The following is a 19,298-nucleotide window of genomic DNA, read 5'->3' as shown; positions in this document are numbered from 1 at the left end:
CTTCCCGGACCGGGGCATGAACCCGTGTCCCCTGCATCGGCAGGTGGACTCTCAACCACTGCGCCACCAGGGAAGCCCCATTACCCTCTTTTTGATCCTTGTTATGTCTGCCTGAGTTCAAGCCTTCATCAGCTCTAGCCTGGACTCTTAGAACAACTTTTTAACTCTTCTCCCACATAAGGCTATCTTCCCTCTGCCCCTTTATACACCGGCCAGCCTAAGTATGTCACTCCCCAATTTCCTTCACTTGTTCCCAGAACTGGTGGATAGAGTCCTAACTTCCTTCCACTGCATACAGGACCCTCCAAACCAAGTCCCTGTCTCTTTCTTTGTAGCCTCATCTCTACTACCTGTTCATCTGCCACCCTCTGCAACCATACTGAACTATGTTTGACTCCACAGCCCCGTGACTGCACACAATCACCTTCTGCCAGCAATGCCCAGCATTTCAACACCTTCTTGGCCAACTGTTTCACACCTTCCAGTGCCCTGCTCAAGCTTTCCTTCTCCATGATGCTTCTGCTGAATAACCCCTTCCTCTGTGTGCTCATGGTAGTTTCTTTCTACCCCTATTACAGTACTGCCCATATTGTGAAAATTATTTGTTTGCATGTTGCCACCCCTCCTAAACTGTCCTTCCTTTGAGGACAGGAAACTTTCCTAGTCTCAGTGGCTGGCACATGGTAGGTAGGTTTGCTAATTAAATGACTTTATGGTTGGATGACTGGAGAGAACATTTTTTAAACACCATCACCTTGACGAACGGACAGACAGATATCTATGTGATAAATCAAGTTCAGTAAAATGTTAACGGTAAAATCTAGATGGCGGATGTCCACTGTAAAATTCTCTCAACTTTGCTGTATGTTTGAAACTTTTTATTATTTTAATAATAAGATATTAGGAGAGGAACCATCTCCTAAACTTCAGTAGTTGAAACAATACCCAAGATTCTATCAGTGGCCCATGTTACCCATAAAGACCCCACTGAAGGACTGTATTTTAGATCCCAAGAGAGCTCTGTTAGTCCTACCCTGTCTTGCTTGGAGCAGAGATTAACTAGTTTCTCAATAGCCTCCTTTCCAAGAGTCAAGGGAACCTGATTCTGGTAGAAAAAAAGGGGTCCTCTTCTACGTCCTGCATTAAGCAGAACCTACTCCTTCCCCCACAATTGGACTTTCCTCCCAAGTTCCCCTTTGTAAGAGGCACTTCCTCTCTCCCTGATCTGATTTCCAGAAGCTCTATCAGGTCACTCTCACATTACTTTCATGCAAGAGCCTCTTCTCTTTTAAAATCCATGTTATCTGCCCATTTCATATCTCTATGGATGACAAGTTATAACTTCAATCAACTGTTTCATCCTTTTTCTCAGGGTACACACTGGGTTTTTCCAACTACAGATTACAACTGGCTCATGGACCACTTAGTCTATGAAGCTTGCCTTGATCCAAAATGTTAAAGTCATCAGTCATTCATATGAGCACTCTTAGCACTTGTGTAAACCACTCCATATAACACATTCTACCCTGCATTTAAAAAAAAATAAGTATCTTTCCCATAAGACTACGAACTTATAAGTGTTTTGAATTTTCCATAATAAATGGCAGAGGCTGGCCGCAGCAAGCATTCAATAAGTAGCTTCTGATGAAATGAACAGATGGTTTCAGGTATTTAAATATATTCAATATATACTACTGGGAAGCTAAAGAGAACACAAAACAAGTTACAACAGATATACTGTTTCTACTTTAATTCTTATTTTATAAAAGAGAGTGATTGTGTCTTAAATGAGTCAACAGCTTTAGGGAATAACAATTCTAAGATTAGTCATACTTGCAGGATTAATAATTTCCTAAAAGTTTCCTCCTTTACTGAGGATAAAAATATTGTCCTAACTGCTTACTTCAGATTAATATTAATAAAAGGTGATTTGGCCAGACAGAAATGACTATGAGGTATTTATCCAAATAATCCAAGAAATATCAGATTAACACCTATCCATTTTAAGAGAACTTCTTTAAGGCAGAAATAAGTGCAGTTGCAAATGATATTCTGCCCACTATAAAAACAGCACTACAGTTTCAGCTGCAAAGCTTATGTATGATAATTATCCACTATAGAGAAGTGTTTGGAGAAATTATTAAAATGGCCTAAAATGAAGTTATGAACATAACTTCAACATATATTACTCTGGGCATGTCAAAAAGCCAGTTCTGGGACTTCCCTGGTGGCGCAGTGGCTAAGAATCCACCTGCCAATGCAGGGAACACAGGTTCGATTCCTGGTCTGGGAGGATCCCACATTCTGTGGAGCAACTAAGCCCGTGTGCCACAACTACTGAGCATGCACTCTAGAGCCCATGAGCCGCAACTACGGAGCCCACGTGCCACAGCGACTAAGCCTGCGCACCACAACTACTGAAACCTGCACGCCCTAGAGCCCACGTGCCACAACTACTGAGCCCACGCCCTGCAACTACTGAAGCCTGCACACTCGAGGGCCCGTGTGCCGCAACTACTAAAGCCTGTGCGCCTAGAGCCCATGCTCCACAACAAGAGAAGCCAACACAACGAGAAGCCCATGCACTGCAACGAAGAGTAGCCCCCACTAGCCACAACTAGAGAAAGCCCGTGCTCAGCAACAAAGACCCAACGCAGCCAAAAATAAATAAATAAATAAACAAATAATTTAAAAAGAAGCCAGTCTTTCAACAATGATTAAGACTCAATCTTTTTCTTTTTAATTTAATTATTTTATTTTATTTTATTTTATTTTTGGCTGCTTTGGGTCTTTGTTGCTGCATGCAGGCTTTCTCTAGTTGTGGCAAGCAGGGGCTACTCTTCGTTGCGGTGCACAGGCTTCTTGTTGCGGTGGCTTCTCTTGTTGTGGAGCATGGGCTCCAGGCGCGTGGGCTTCAGTAGTTGTGGCACGCGAGCTCAGTAGTTGTGGCTCACGGGCTCTAGAGTGCAGGATCGGTAGTTGTGGCGCACGGTCATAGTTGCTCCATGGCATGTGGGATCTTCCCGGATCAGGGCTTGAACCCGTGTCCCCTGCACTGGCAGGCAGATTCTTAACCACTGTGCCACCAGGGAAGCCCCAAGACTTAATCTTTTGAAAATCATGCCACAAGTGTCTGTACTTCATAATCACAAGCTCTGTTTTCATGTTAAAATTCCTGATTTTCTTTTTTTTTAACATTTTTATTGGAGTATAATTGCTTTACAATGGTGTGTTAGTTTCCACTTTATAACAAAGTGAATCAGTTATACATGTACATATGTTCCCATATCTCTTCCCTCTTGCGTCTCCCTCCCTCCTACCCTCCCTATCTCACCCCTCGTCACAAACCACCTAGCTGATCTCCCTGTGCTATGCGGCTGCTTCCCACTAGCTATCTATTTTACGTTTGGTAGTGTATGTATGTCCATGCCACTCTCTCACTGTCACAGCTTAAAATTCCTGATTTTAAAGAGTGAATTACAAATAGCATATAAACGTAGTTGAAAATGACATGCCCTAGGGCTCTTCCAAATCTAGGTTCAAATCCTGACTCTACTACTTCCTACTCTTGTAATGTGGGTAAATCACTATCTCTCTCTGTGCCTTAGTTTCCCCATCAGTAATACCAACTCTTGAAAGGTTGTTATCACGATTATATAATACACACAGATATTTATGTATATGAGATACATAAAATGGATAATAAATATAAAGGACCTAACATAATACCCAACATAGTTTAATATGATAGCTATATCCTCTCTTCCACCTTAACCTTTTATCTTCCAACTCTGAAAAACAGACTTCCAAACCCACATGACTGAATACCAATAATTTACAATACATAAAGACTTGTTTGCTACAGATCTCAGAGAAAAGAGATTTTTAAAATTTAGATCATTTAAAGAAAATAGTTTTGCTACGAAAAGTACTTCTGTTTGTCATAGATTTTGAGCCCTTCTCAAGAGAAGGAAAGCTAGATTTCCAGAACATCCCTTACCAAAGGGGAAAAAAAGGAAATGGCACTAGAGCCAGAGATTTTGCAAATTAAAATTCTGATTTTGAATTAATATAGGGTAAGGCTTTACTTCTTTGAAAGAGTAAGTTACACAGTAAGTATACTGTGTTGAGGCTCAGATATAAGAACCAGGCCACTTGCAAAGATGCAAGTTTTCTGCATCTTGTCATGCAAGATGATTGCTCTTCCTAAAATGAAATTCCTTATGGAAACATTGAAAAATAGGATTAAAAAAACCCCTCAAATGGATAGATCTGATCAAAAGAAATAATTTCTTTTTAATAGAATAATGACCATATCATTTTCATTTGAAAAGTAGTCACAAATTATAGTCAGCATAGCTCTTTATTTTTGTTTTATTTGTTTTTTAAGCAGAGTCCGATGGCTGGGTTTCTTACATAATTAAAATTCATGGCTTCAGATGTTTGTATATTTGATCATGCTTCCATTCTCATGTGAGAAGGCAGTCTGAACTTCCTGACTATGCCATTTTTGTCTCTATACTCCCCATAGTTTCTGTTATTATGCCTTGCACATAGTAGCATTCAGGAAATTTCAATGAATGCTTAACTGAATAAACAAAGTACCTTTATTTAAATAAGATATAAGAAAATTCAGGATTTGGATGGGCATCTGCTGTTAATAAAGGGATTTCCCCATATATAACGAAGAGAAATTTCAGAGTCTGAAGACTTTTGTCCTCCTATATAAACAGCTATATAATAACATTCTTCTATTTTTCTTCAAGGAGAAAATTAGCATTTGTAACATAAGTAGTTTCAAACATTTGCTTTCATTATATGTATCACAAGCATGAATTTTAATCTTTACAATAGCAGAGGTCCATTGTTGTAGCCAAAAAGAAATAGACGTTTTCAGTTTTAAGCTTGGTTCATTAGAAATCATCTCTATCTTTCTAGCACAAGTCAAACATAGAATGCTAGGTTGGACAGAACCTTAGAGATTATCCACCCCACTCCCTCACTGCACAGGTAAGTAAACTTAGCTCCAGAAAAGTTGACTTAATAAGGTCATACAGTTAATGGAAGAGTCTGGAAGAAAACTTAGGTTTCCTGATTACATATCCAGTATATATGTAGCTTTCACAAATGCTCTATGCAGACACACTACAACAGTGGTTTTATGGGGCTCTTTGAACTCTGGGAATCAGTATAGGTGAACCACTAGAGACCAGAGGCTCCTTACCTTCTATACTGGAGGTACTGGGAAACTTACCTTCAGTACTGGAAATGGGGGTACTGTCACATTTGCTTTCACACTGCTGCATTGATGGAGGTCGAACAGTTTCTGGACAGTCACTCGATGCCTGTCCAGTGTAGGAAAGACATTGCACAGTCCGCATTTGCTGTCCAAGTCCACACTGAGCAGAACACTAAACCAAAAGACAGGGAGAAACAAAATACTGATCTCAACAATTTTCAGGAGGTAAAAAAGATACTATGTCATTTCAAATACCATAGATACTAGCTTTTAAAGCCCATATGTAGTTCACCTTGGAGAGGTATATGATTAGGTCATTCTATTACAGAACTGGTTTGGAGACTCAAGGATCATGTTATTACCCTAGACAATGGAAGCAACTTAGTTTCCAGAAGACAACAGATGGAGATTTCTTGGTCTATTATTTCAACAGTTCCAAGCAGTGCTTGTGAACTTAAACAAGAGTATAATGAGAAAATATTTGTGATGAAGTAGAATAATCAGAGGTTCTAGGGCTGGGACATCACTATTGCTGCCTATTTATATATTATAGATTTGTGGGAAAACAACCTGATGGTCTATTGGAGTGCTCTTAATCTGATCAAAATATTAGTTCAGTATAACAGCAGTGACTGCTGTGGGGCCTGGTGACGACGGGACTAGTTTGAAAAAAAAAAAGAGCATAAATAAGTACCTTGAGTTTTGTGAGGTATTTTCAGTCACACAAATCTGAGACAAATCTGAGAAGAGGTCTGGTGTTAGCCAATTAGCATGTCTCCCTCTCCTTTTTCATCTACTCGGGGATTCGGTTACTTTAGAATTGAAGTTACTCTCTGAGGGGCTTAGTTTCAGCTGGGACTGATCAGCTGTCCAGGCTGAAGAATAAAGCTGTGGTCCATTCTTTGGGCCTGCCGCCCAGAATGCCAGAAAGCCTGTGAGATTTGGGATCAAAGGGATGAGGAGCTAATTGTGCAAACACAGGTGATGGTGATGTTTACAAGGTAAACAAACCGAGGCCCTGTTGGATTTATTTGCAAAAACTCTCAAAGCACTTACAGGACTTGCAAGGATATTTACAGATACTTTTAAGTTTCTAAATACAGAATGAAAAATAAATGCACCATAAACATGTAGTAAAGCATCTTTGAAAATGTATTTTCACTGGTTAATTTCAATTTTAGGAAACTGAATTGAAAATATAGAGGAGAAGAAAAGGACTTGACAACGTTTAAAAGAACAATCTCAAACTGATAACTGTAAATTTGGTGAAATTATCAAGACGCAAAAACTTTCAAATGCCCTTTATATAACAGTGAATTGCAACAAAGAATATATAAGAAAGGAAATTCCTAGCCGGTTTAAATAAAAATCATAAGAGCATGTCTGTACTGATTCTTTAATAGCATAGTATCAATTATAAATTGTGAAACTGCCACACTTCTACAGAGAAACACTTATTGCATTCAATGTTTACTTAAGCTTATGATGTACATTCCACTTGAGCACTTTGTAAATCAAACTAAATACTGTTATACAAAAGCAAATTATTAATTATTTGTTAGACAATGCAAATGTTAATGATTTTATGATCATACTTCTTTTGTTTCCCCACAGGGCTGAGCACAGAGCAAGTATATTTATTTGCCTTAATAGAGACTGAAAATCTTTGCCCACTCCCCAAAGAGTCTGTAGATACTGCTGCACTCTAGCAATATTGAATTTTGGCCATAATTTTGGTAACTACTTCTATGAAATGCCATTATTAATAAGTAATGGCAGGCCCAGAGCACAAACAAAATCATGCTGGTGTAGTTATATGCCACTATGATTTATTTGGGTCTCAGATATTAGAAAATGACCAGCTCAAGGTTAATTATAAAGCCACAGTAAAAGGGCATTGATTCACTAGAAATTTTCTTTCTGGAGCATTATTTTTTAACATAACCTAATAAATTTCCTTTTTGACATTCTAAAGAACAATACTTAATTTTCCTTCTATCCAAATATATCAATTTGCTTTTAAAGGGTTTAAGGTGACCTTCAGCAAGATAACACAATTTAAAACTGAGAAAGAAGAAAGTAAAAATAGGAATTGGAACATAAAATAGAAATGAGTCCAATCAATATAAAAATACATACTAAAAGCCCTATATACCCGTTTCCCAAATTCATAGTCTCCATCAGCTAAATCCATTGAAGAATAAGTATTCATAACATTTCAAAGATTGTCAATCATATTATCAAGCTAATTAAAACCTCCACATCTTTTCTGTGAGGTTAAGAGAAGTCATTTTGCAAGTGGGAAAGTTAAGACAATGGTGTTAACTGATCTGGTCTTGAACTAGTTGAGGGAGTTGACACTAGAATCCAAGTTTTGGTAGCTTGTTCACATCTCTGGCCATTAGACTATTTCTCTTTAATTTTAAGTTAAAATGTTAGAATCCAAGGAGTAGGTGAAAGTGGGAAGTGTGTAGGTGTGGGAGAAACATGGCTCAGTGTGTCTATGTGTGACTGCTGCTGCCTATGCACTGTCTCACACTCACATCTCATACCTGGACCTCTATGTATTGTTACTCATCTCTTGAGCCCCTACAATGACCCAATCAGGAACCTCAAGTGTCTCAAGGTGCTGCTTCAGCAGGAGCCCACAGTCCAACTGCCCTACCTGGCCCCAGTCTCCTGTCACCCAGCGAGGAGGAGGACAGCGGCCCAAACTGCAGCGGATGCGGACAGGGGGTTTGCTCTCCTCGGAACACTGTGCTGCTGGGAATGTTTTAGAAAGGTCACTGCTCTTGCACAGAACAATCCGATGCTTGAATCCTGGACCACATTTGGGAGTGCACTGTAAATAAAACAAATACTAATGAATAATGAGAGTCTAAAGAGAGAAAAATTTGAGGAAAGTCTTTCTCCAAGTAAATGTGTGTTTGGGTAAACACCATACACACATACTAAATTCTAGGCAGTCTTACATATATGAAAATTCCTTAAGTTTTTAAATAGAAGAACTTTTATCTTTCTCCCTACGGTCTTTAAGAGCTAAATCCAAAGTTTGCTTTTCTTGGCAGCATATTTTCTTCTTTTATTGTGTGTAGGCTTATTCCGTGATTCCTCCCTATTCTTGGCCATATTCAGTTGTGATAAGATTCTGCTAATTTTTGGAATGTGGAATCCTTGGTTTCTTACTTGCTAGGTGTAGTCTTCTGAAAAGAATTCTTATGTTACTAATAGACCATCAGAAGTTGTCTTTGTGAAGCAAGCTAAGGTTTGATTTAGATGTGTACGGTTGTCCCTCAGTATCCGCAGGGGACTGGTTTCGGGACCTTGGAGGCCACCAGAATCCGTGGATGCTCAAGTCCCTTGTATAAAATGACAGAGTATTTGCATACAACCTACACATACCCTCCTGTATACGTCAGATCATCTTTAGATTCCTTACAATACCTAATACAATGTAAATGCTATGTAAATAGGTGCCAGTGTATGGCAAATTCAAGTTTTACTTTTTGGAACTTCCTGGAACTTTTCTCCCAAACATTTTCAATTTTTGGTTGGTTGAATCCATGGATGTGGAACCCAGAGATATAGAGGGCCAACTGTATTCTTAGAGTGTGCTAGCTAAGGATACATGATCACAGGTAAAGGTTCACTGTACAGAAAATCTCTGGACATTTGCTTGTCCATCAGTTAAACATAATGAATTTGACTGTGCTTTAGTTGGACCAGTCTGCTCTTCGTACTGAGGAAAAGATCCTTCTTCCTATGTCATGAAGTCTATTACTTACCTCTTTTCCAAGTTAATTGGAGTGCTCTGTTCTAGAGCCACCTATTCAACCTGGTGGCTGGCTGAAGTCCTCCAGCTTTCTCCCCTGCATATCTGAGCCCTTCCTTATAATCTGTACTTCTTCTCAGTGAAGTGAGACCCTTACCCACAATACTTTGAAGCCCCATTTCTATACCTTTCATTCAAAAGCCATTTCCAAATTTCGTACAGGAACTACACTAGACCAGGGGGAGGGGAGACCATAAGAATGAATAAGTCAGTCTGTACCTCAAGGAGCTCACAGTTTTAATGTAGGAGATAGATAGGTGGACACAAGGTAAAGTAACATAAAAGAGGATGTAAGAATATATAAATTCTTGTGCCCTTGATCACCAATTTCTTATTTTATAATTATGTATTCATAAGTCTTCTCATTCCTACCAGACTATAAGCTCCTTAAAATTATTTCATTTCTGCTTCATTTTCGTACACAACCTCACCCCCATCCTCAGGATCCAGCAGAGGGTTTTGAGAAAGCACTTTATAAATATATACCCTCCTTTATTTGGGAAGATGACGGTTTTGATTTACTTTTAGGTAAATCAACATGTACTAGCTGTGGGATGGGAATGTCTTCTTGAACAATGTACACATCCCTGAGTGGCTTTGTCAGGGGTAATCCTTGAACCTGGTTCACGTCATAGAAAGAAAGAAAAATATTAAAATTCTTTCAGGTGTAAATCAAGGATCTCATGAACACTCTTCATCACAATGAATGTGGTAACAGAGTGCATTTCCTCCAACTTAGAAAACATTACATTAAGATGCATTTTGAAGGAGAATAACATCCAGTTCTTTCCAATATGGTTCCAAAAAAGGTTTTAGCTAGGGATTTAGAAATCAAGAGAGAAATCCCCAATCCCTGTTCTTCTTTTTCACAGCCAAATCAACATCCTTATTTCTAGCTGCTGCCTCACTCTACCCATATACTCAGGCACTAGGTTCTATTAATCTAAGTTGTAAATCTCTCTCACATCTGTTGATTTCTCTTTGTCTCCACTGCCACTAACCTCACTAAGACAAACATCACTTCCTACATGTAACATTGCAATGGCTTTCTAACAGGTCTCCTGTTTCTTGTTCCTGCCTCACTCCAATCCACTCTCTAAAGCACACATCCAGTTATATCCTTCAGTGGTCTTCAAGATAAAAATTCAAACTCTTTAAGTATCTTACTGTACACCGATAGGAAGCCTCTGCTGACCTCTTCAGATTCACCTCTCCATACTAAACAAGGTACAGTGTTCCTAGTGCCAGCCCAGTGCCAGGCACAAAGCTAATGCTGCTGCTGCTACTATGATTACTGCTTTATTAAGTGTCCAGCAGCATTCTAAGTCCTTTGCATGTCACAATCTACCTAATCTTCATGGAAACCTCACGAAGTGCTGTTGTCACACCCATTTTACTAGTAGGAAACTGAAGTACTGAGAAGTACAGATAAATTCAGATTGCAGCTCTGAAAAAGATAATGCCCTGAAAGGTAAATGTACAAAGACACAAACCCTCTGTGGGACAATGTGAAGTTATATGCAAAGCTTAACATAAGACATCTTCTATTGAGGCAAGAAATAATTAAGAAAATTATAGCCCAAGCTCCACTAAATAAGTCACAGATATTCTATCCTATAGCACTGGAAGTAGAGATAATCAACTGGATTCTCAAAATAGTGAATGACTGAAAACTACAGTCTGATTCAATGAATATACCAGCCCTGAGCCCTGCAGATCTAGTCACAGATATTACATGTCTATAGCCGGAATCTCAACTCTGGTCTCTGCAAATATTGCACTTCTAGAGGGTGACTGTAAAATGAAATGTGTAAAAATTGCTTGTAAAAAATAGTAAAGGCACAGGATGCCACTTAGACCAACTTCGTTTTAAGTAGAACTCTATCCTGCAAATTCTTCTGACCTTATGTCAGAGATGTTCAAGCAGAGACATCCCTCAGCTTGCTCTTATTTTTGCTTCTTCCCTCTGCTTTATTTAGCTTACATTTCATCTTTGCCTCTCTAGCCTTCTGATGAATATGTTTATCTATCTGACAGCCTCAGTTTTATTTAGCTACCTGAAAAAATACGAAATCCTAGAAAAGCAAGATGTAACCACAATTATATATATGATTAATAGGCATTAAATTAATCATAAGTGATTCAGAGCATGTTTCAGAGATAATCATTAGTCTATACCCATGTAAAGGGTATATTTTTTGCACACTTTTTGAGTATGCAGTAAAATTCATTAGAAATAATTAGAAATTGAATACTTAGTAATAAAAAGTCATTTTTTTAGACTAAAGTCTAGTTATAAATATCAAAATTAATTCAATTCATTCTCGTAATAAACCATTAGGTAGCTGGGTGGAAGATAATTCAGCGGAAAATGATTCTTTAGTAAAATTACTTCTCTCACTATTTCTCCTCATTGCAGATAAATATCTTTTTTTTCTTCTTTTATTCATATAATCAGAAACTTACAGTTATTTAAAATCTGACCAGACCATTTGTTTTTGTTCTCATCTCAGTGGGATATAGGAGGTGATTTTTATGAGAGATACATTTATACTTCAGTTCAACATTCTATGATTAAGAAGCAAAAACATATTTTGCAGAAAAAACATTTGAAACCACACCAGGGAAAATAATTTGGCTCTCACTTGTAAAGGATAGAAACATTAACATTTTGGGGTTAGCCTGAATTCTCTCTGGAGAGGTGGGTTTAATTTACTTAGTTATGGCATCAGAGTAGAACCTAGGAGTAAACAAGGTGACAGCACAAGTATCTACTAAAACAAAGAACAGTGCCTCGGTAGGAAGATTCCCGCCCCCCCATCCTTCTTAAGTAATGCTACCTAAATGTAAATCCCATCAAGTCAATTGAGTATGATGCCAGTCATCTATTTGTCCAAGAATAAGTACAAGAAACAGAACTTTTTCAATGGGTACTCTGTGAGAGTCAAAAGAAACCATTCCTATACATCAAAAGAATGGCTAAGGATTGCTGGAGCCCATTCACAGTACACAGCAACACTTTAAGAGTCACGTGCCAAGAGAGGGCAAAAACAGAAAGCCATTTAAGTTCAACATAGCATGGGTGATCCCAGGAGTGAGGCTAAATTGTAGGAAATGGGAAAGCCATGGCTTCATTAGTTTCACAAAGACTGCAGAAGAGCCATTTTCCACCAAGGCAATTTGGCTTAATTTTTTTTTTTTTTTTTTTGCCGTAAGCACTGGGTGGGTTTCACTGATGGGGAAAATGAAAACGGTTCCTGGCTTTGCAACAATGGAAATTTTACATTAGAGAAGCCAGCAAAGAAAAGAAAAAGGTCAGAGGGTACATTCCTCTTACTGCCACATGTTTTCACCAGTTGAACCTCACCCTTGTGATTAGCAGAGCTCAGACAGCTGATATTTGGAATTGGGAAGGGGGCAGAAAGAGGAGGGAAGTTTTCATGGGCGTGTGAAAAAGATATTGTGTGAAATATCTTTGCAAAAGTTAAGTCAAAGAGGTTGAACACTGCCTGCTTTTCTGCTGGGACCTCCTCTTTTCATTAGTGGGAGATGTTACATTCCTCTGAGAAGAACAGGTTCCTTATTCTCACTTTGTTCTCCATGGCTACTCAGACATTTTTTTTTCACTTAATGCTATTTACTTTTACTTATTTTTAACTTATCTGGAGAAGAGGTAGGTTTTACGCTAAAGGGAAATGGAAGGGTGAGAGTGCACCCTCTCCTTTGGAAAATAAACAGGAGAGACTGAATGGGGATAAAAATCAACTCTTTCCTCCTGAACAAAGGATGAAGATGATGGTATAGATGATGTTCAACTAGAATCTTTGAGATGGCAATGGCAGGATTTCCTGACTCATGCTTACCCCAGAATAGTTTTCCTGTGTTGTCTGTGGAGAGACAACAGGCACTTTTTTGGTTTTTTTGGAAGTGATAGTCCCAACATGTGTACTCCATGCCCCCCAGCTCCACTTCTCTCCCATAAGCTTTGACTTAGCTATCTTAAAGAAGATAGCAGAAATGTGATTCAAAGTCCCCTTAACTTAAACATATTTCTCCAGGCAGCTTCCAGGAGTACCTAACAGCCTCGCAGAGCCATTTGAGCAAGCCACTTCTAAGACTGGGTAGATGAGAAGCAAAATGCTAAAAGTAGGGTAACTACAACCTGTATGAAGTTGAATTAGGAAGAAAATCTTAAAATGGTATTTGGAAGGGAAACATACAGTAATATACATAATCTATTCCTTAAGGTGATTATATTTGGTGTTTTATGTTAAAAATATAATGATACAGAAAAATGTAGGTCCAGAGACCAATGTGAAGTGAGTCTGCACATGAGAAGATTTTGGCATTTTAGTGGTCAGCAGAAGTTTTTTCTAGCTTCTATTTTTGAACTTGTTGATTTTTCTCCACTTTTTGTAGAAGGATAATATGGTATAAAGTTCTGTATTCAAGCCTTCTTGTTACCTATCACTACTTTATTCAATCTTATCTTCCATTTATTCTTTAAAACAAATCCTTTTCTCCCACTCTACTTTCACCACATGATCTTTGTGTTTCTGTTCAGTTGTTTCTCTTATCAGGAATACTTCTCCAGTTTCTTGTTCTCTTCCCTACTTCAAATCTTACACTCCTACAACATTCAGTTCAACCCCCATCAACTAAAAAGCCTTCTGAGCCTACTCCAGGCTATTCTGACCTTCTCAGCTCTGAATTTCTGTATATCTTATACATTTATACCTCACAATCCACCATTTTGTTAAACACTGTCTTATGTTATTTTCTAGCTGCTTCATGGATATTTCTTATTTTCCCAAGTTCTTGAGATTCTTCTGAATTCTCCATAGCTCCTATCCCAATGTGGTTAGAAAGCACCCAGTTATACTTACTGACTTGGCCTGAAACCCTAAAAATGTTGCAGCCAATTATCAGGTCTCCCATTAGGATTTTCCAATAACAACATTGCCATCATTATCAAAGACTATTTATGAACTTCTATAAGGGTCTTGGGCACTGACTTGCAAGTAAAATAACTACTAACATGTGTACAATTCTGTAAAATGTCTCTTCTTTATCACTGGATTTTATCTTCCAAATGAATGTAGGAGTTAATCCACCCACTGTTAGGGAACAGAAGAGTTCATACTGTTTTCCATAACCACTGAATAATACTGAGAATATCTCTACATTTGATTGAAACACAAATAAAAGTTAGGTAGGCAGAATGTAATTACTGAAGCTGGACTATGGCCAGGAAACTTGGAAGAACACTCCCAACGTCTGCCAAAGATTCCACAGATAACCACAACCGGTCAGAATCTCCATTTCCATGTACCATCTTAAACACAGGTCTCTCTTTTAGCCCTGGGCCTCTAGCAAAATAAGGCCACTCAAGCAGTAAGATTCATAGGGAGAAAAGTTACATCCAGAGGTTCCTAAAGAACAATGTTTAGTTTTTTTCTGTTGTTTATTTTTTGACAAACTTATGAGGTCTACAGGAAATACCTAAAGCAAGTACTACAATGTTTCCAGCAGGAAATGCATCCTGTTTTGCTAACTTAGAAAAATGACCTTTAGTTATATAGCCAGATACTCATTCTTTCTAACATTTACCAACACTACAGAAGGATTCAGTTCTTCTTTAGGAAATGTAGAGAATGGTACAGTGTGTATATGTATATGTCTCATGCAGGATGAAGAGTCAAGAATTAACTCTACCTCTTACCTAATTTTTCATAAGACCATTTTTCTGAGGCCTCGGGATTATATCAGACTTTTTATATATACATGTATGCCAGAAAAACATTATCTTAGTTAGATCTTCCTCAATGATCATATAAGTGGAGGTAATGATAAAATCTGAATTTGACTTTTTGACAGTTATAACCCTCAACTCTGTGTTTCTTCCCCAGAAGCAATTAAAATATATATAGATATATAACATGTGATGATAAATTAAATTCATATGTAAGAGTTATATGGTTAGGCTGGAACATTACTTGGAAAAAAAGATATAACATATCACTAATTCTGAGCTTATAATGCTGTTCAAGAATAGCAATGAAGAAGAAAACCCACTTATAATATTCTCTCAAATTCACTTCAGGCTTGTTTTTTAATTAAATTGATGACTAGTTTCTCATTGATTTTCCTTACTCCAAAAACCTTTACTTCCTGGCAAGCAGCAAAAAAATATAACATGGCCAAATTCAGAGTTATGCAGCCCTTACTTGTTGAGTTCTAAGGTGCTCACATGCTCAGGTGTCCTTAACATTAAATGCTTTGGTATTGATAGCTAAGACATCTCAAAACATACAGCCTCAGATTTCCTTACTTCTGACCAGTCCAAAGCCACCCACTGCGGTGGACATGACTGGTTGTTGCAGGGCTCTTTTTCAATAGGCCGGTGTGTTAAACAACCACTGTAGTCCAGTGTCTCCTCCTCAGAAGGTCCAATCTTCCTGATGCAGAGCACTGCCCTTGTGCGCATCCCACCATCACAAGTCTTGCTACATTCCAACCAGTCCCCAATGAACCACCTGCAACAAGAAGTGGAAGAAACACAGAAAAGCATTCCCTCAGTGCAGCCAGAGATTTCAGCAGAGTGAAGGCACTTTCTCAGTGGACTACCTCCTCTTCTCAGAAGAGCTAATATTTCAGTGTCAGTTGATGTGACAAATGACAAATGGAAGAACTGCTAAGGAAAAGATAACCCACTGTTGGCTGCCTTCTAGAGCAGAGTGCATGGGCTTTGGAGCAGGCAGAACCCAGGTTCAAACAAGCAATGCATTATGTGTTTTTAAACTTCTTTTTGTCCTTTTTTATTAATTTCTAAAACGAGGATAACAATATCAATCATGAGATTGTCCTGAGGATTAAGCAAGGTAACATATGAAGCTCCAAGCCACATGCTGGTAAATGGTAACAACTGGTTCTTCATGGGAGGGAGGGAGTCCTGATTTGTTACATTTGCCAGTTTTTGTGGTACGAATACTTCACTATGGCTAATTTCAGCCTATCACCTTGACATACTGAACACGAACAAGAGAAGATATGCTAGTAATAGGGTCTCAGGAGCCTCTAACAGTGTCTAACACACAACAAACAAGAAACAGTAGCCATTTTTATTATTACATTGAGGCAGGTTCTCCCTCAATTGAGGACTTTGTGATAAAACCACACTACAGGAGCTAGGGATTTGTTTTCTGATTCCCAGAAATGAATGTAATGCTCTCCATAAGACAGACTTCTTTATTGTCCTTACAGGGGCAGAGATGGCCCAGGTATCCATCCAGAAGACTTGAGGGTCCTAAAAACTGTGGTAAAAGCAGAGCCCTGAGCCAGCTCTGTGAAAACATGGAGATCCCTTGCTTTGACCTCTTTACTCTTAAAAACAGCTTCTACACAGCTAATGTGGGAAGAAACAGAAATATCTTAATAAATGAACATATCTCATATTTGTAGGTATACCACTCCTAAAGTCATCAATGAACTTTCATATATACAATTTCAGGTGTGTGTGTGTGTGTGTGTGTGTGTGTGTGTAGTATTTCTGCAGGACTCACTCTTTTGGGCACATTAATTGGTCCAAGGGTATGAATCATGATCCCAATCAGACCAATAAGAATTCAGCTTTAGAATTTTTATACCTCAACGATAGCAAAAGGGACGCTTTCCTTTCTGGTCACAAAGGTGTATAAAGATACAAGAGCTGATGATGGCCATGTCCCCTGTCAAGTGGAATTAGCTGATCTGAAAGAATGCAGAGGAGCTAGAGAGTCCTGCAGGTACTTGAGTGCTTGATTCCAGCCATTCCTGAAGCTAGGTCCACTCTTACGATTCCCTCAGCTTTGTTATATAAACCAATAAATCCTCTTAAGTGCAGAAGCTAGCCAAAGTTGAAGTTGTGTTATTTCCAACCAGAGTCCTGACTGATATATTATTGTATTTAATGTAATGAATATATGCTGAATGCTTTCTATGCTCAAGGCACTGTGCTTTGTTTTATAGAAGAAAGTAAGACCCAGTGTTAGGAAAACAGTTCTCCAAAATTATGAAAAGTGCAATGATAGAGCTAGGACTAGATCCCCCATCAACTGATATCCACTGGATTTCATTTATAACACTGCCAAATAATAGAATCTAGATCACAAGCATGAGGTCAAAAGACATTTTCTTCAATCTGTACTTATAAATCACACATATATCCTAAATGGACATGTTCATGCTCTTAGGAGAGTAACCAGAGAGAAGAGTATTAAAGTTTAAGAACAAATTTCACCTCTTTTCATGAACTTAGCTCATTTTTGCCAGTTTTGTATGTGGAAGATAATCCCTTAGTGAAGTCAGAGTACTAGTATCCTAAATTTGAGCCTACACTCAACCAAATAAGCCACAATGGCCTTTGTTTACTATTATTTTTATTTTCTTTACTTACAGAGGGAAACCAGCATTTAGAAATATCATAACTAACCAGTTTCTCAAACTTAAAAATATATTTTGTCAAAAATTTTAAAATTTTCAACATAAGATTTATTTAAAGAATGATAATTTAATCCTGAATTTAAAAAATCTGATATTAACATTTTTTTTCTAAGTCATTTTCCAGAGGAGATTTAAAGTGATTTTCATATTCTTTCCGTTTTATTTTCCACAGATGAACAGGATCCTAAGTTGTTAGTACCATTTTTGGTAAAGAGGAAAATGTGTATTGAGAATAATAACTTGCATGCCAGCCATAGTGAAACTCTGATTCAATTCGCAGCAGTGATTTCATCACCAAGATTAGGGGATAAAACAGCAATGTGTATAACTCAGCCACAAAAAGTTCAGTCATACCATCTCCAGCCATGATCTCATTAGGTCTCATAATGTAAGAGGGATGGAGGCCTTCAAATTAAACACAGGTGCCCAGAGTAACAGCAGTGATTCAGGAGGTGTTGCTGTTTTTTTTGGTGCACGAGACCAGGGCCACCTCCGCCTTTTTATTCTTCGTCCTCTCTTTTATTACCAACCATCTTTTAACCTAGATGTATCACTCTAGCGTTTAAGTCAGAATGTATGAAAGTAAAAATATTAACTACACTTCCAATTTTCCTTCTGACTTTAACTTTGATTTCAGGTTTCACATTCAGTCCCTGTTGTGTCTTTATTGCTCACCAAATCATCCCTTCCCATGTCTCTCTAAAGGATTAAATCACCATCTAGTTATTTAAATAGTTTTGCAATTTTACCACTGCATCTATTAGTCCCAGTTTCACCACTCTCCTGTCCAGTGTAAGACAGACTGCTTCCTTCAACTTCATTCTCCATGTATTTGACCCTCTGATGACATTCTCCCTATTTCTCTTTTTTCATCCTCTAGTTTCAGTGGTAAAATATGAGCACTAAAATTATCTCTGAGACTATCAATTGCTGAATTATTATAATCTGAATAATACTGGGGCTATTTCTTTCTGAGCTGAAGACCCAGTGATAAAATTGTCTTCATCCTCATCAGGATGAAGAAGCTATACAGTTAGTGGGATTCACGTTTGAGTGTCTGAAATGAGTGGCTTGATGCAGCCTGTGTAATCTGATCTACATTATCTGTACCTTAAGAGGACAAACAATAATATTGGGGGAAGAAAATGAGATGATGGGAGTTGACTTATATGGTTTCTATGATTCCTCCCAGGTCTTACATTTTGGAGTTTTATAGAGGACTCTGATGATCTTTTTCTAAACTTAAAATAACAGATTATAGTCGTCCATGGGGTGAGGTGAAATGACTCAAAATAAAAATATACTATTAAAGAAAACCTAGCCCCTGGGTAAAAATCTCTCTCCAGTCTGACCATCCTTTTGCCCTTTTGCTTATAACTCTTACTGTACTTAACATATTTTGCCTTGTACTATAGTTATTTTTATATGTATTTGCCCAATTAGATTGTCCTTAGGAAAAAGAACCATTTTCCAAGGCACAGTGCCTTCCATATTGCAGTTGCTTAAAAAAATGTCTTTTAATTCTTGGTCACAGTATTATCACAATGTACTGTACTCCATTGTTTTCACCTTTCTGATTTTTGCAAATTTAAAAATCACAGTAACATACAGGAATTATATTCAGTATCCAAAGACTCTTCAAATGAGGTCATATATACAAATATTCTTGCTATTAAAAGACAGCATGGTCAAAACTGAACTCTTGGCCTTTCTCTTTGGATTCCAACTCAACATTACTTCCTTTTC

The 19,298-nt window shown here is 38.0% G+C and overlaps 1 protein-coding gene across 10 annotated transcripts in view; it reads right to left on the bottom strand.

Moving 5' to 3' along the window:
• Positions 1 to 19,298, bottom strand: part of ADAMTS6 (ADAM metallopeptidase with thrombospondin type 1 motif 6) — a 290,570-nt gene that overhangs the window by 10,877 nt on the left and 260,395 nt on the right. For 8 of the 10 annotated variants that reach the window (XM_082623510.1, XM_082623508.1, XM_082623505.1 and 5 more), the window contains 3 exons: positions 15,403 to 15,607; positions 7,905 to 8,081; positions 5,255 to 5,411 (listed from right to left, as the gene is read on the bottom strand). In XM_082623510.1, coding sequence (XP_082479636.1) covers positions 5,255 to 5,411; positions 7,905 to 8,081; positions 15,403 to 15,607 — 539 coding nt within the window. Of the gene's footprint in view, positions 1 to 5,254; positions 5,412 to 7,904; positions 8,082 to 15,402; positions 15,608 to 19,298 lie in introns of those variants that run through there. The other 2 variants (XR_014294257.1, XM_082623514.1) reach the window with 2 other exon arrangements.

This window comes from Mesoplodon mirus, assembly GCF_964341445.2.
Source record: "Mesoplodon mirus genome assembly, chromosome: 5".
Lineage (NCBI taxonomy): Eukaryota > Metazoa > Chordata > Mammalia > Artiodactyla > Ziphiidae > Mesoplodon > Mesoplodon mirus.
The sequence above is the reverse complement of the archived record's forward strand: the minus strand, read 5'-3'. Positions and strand labels throughout refer to the sequence as shown.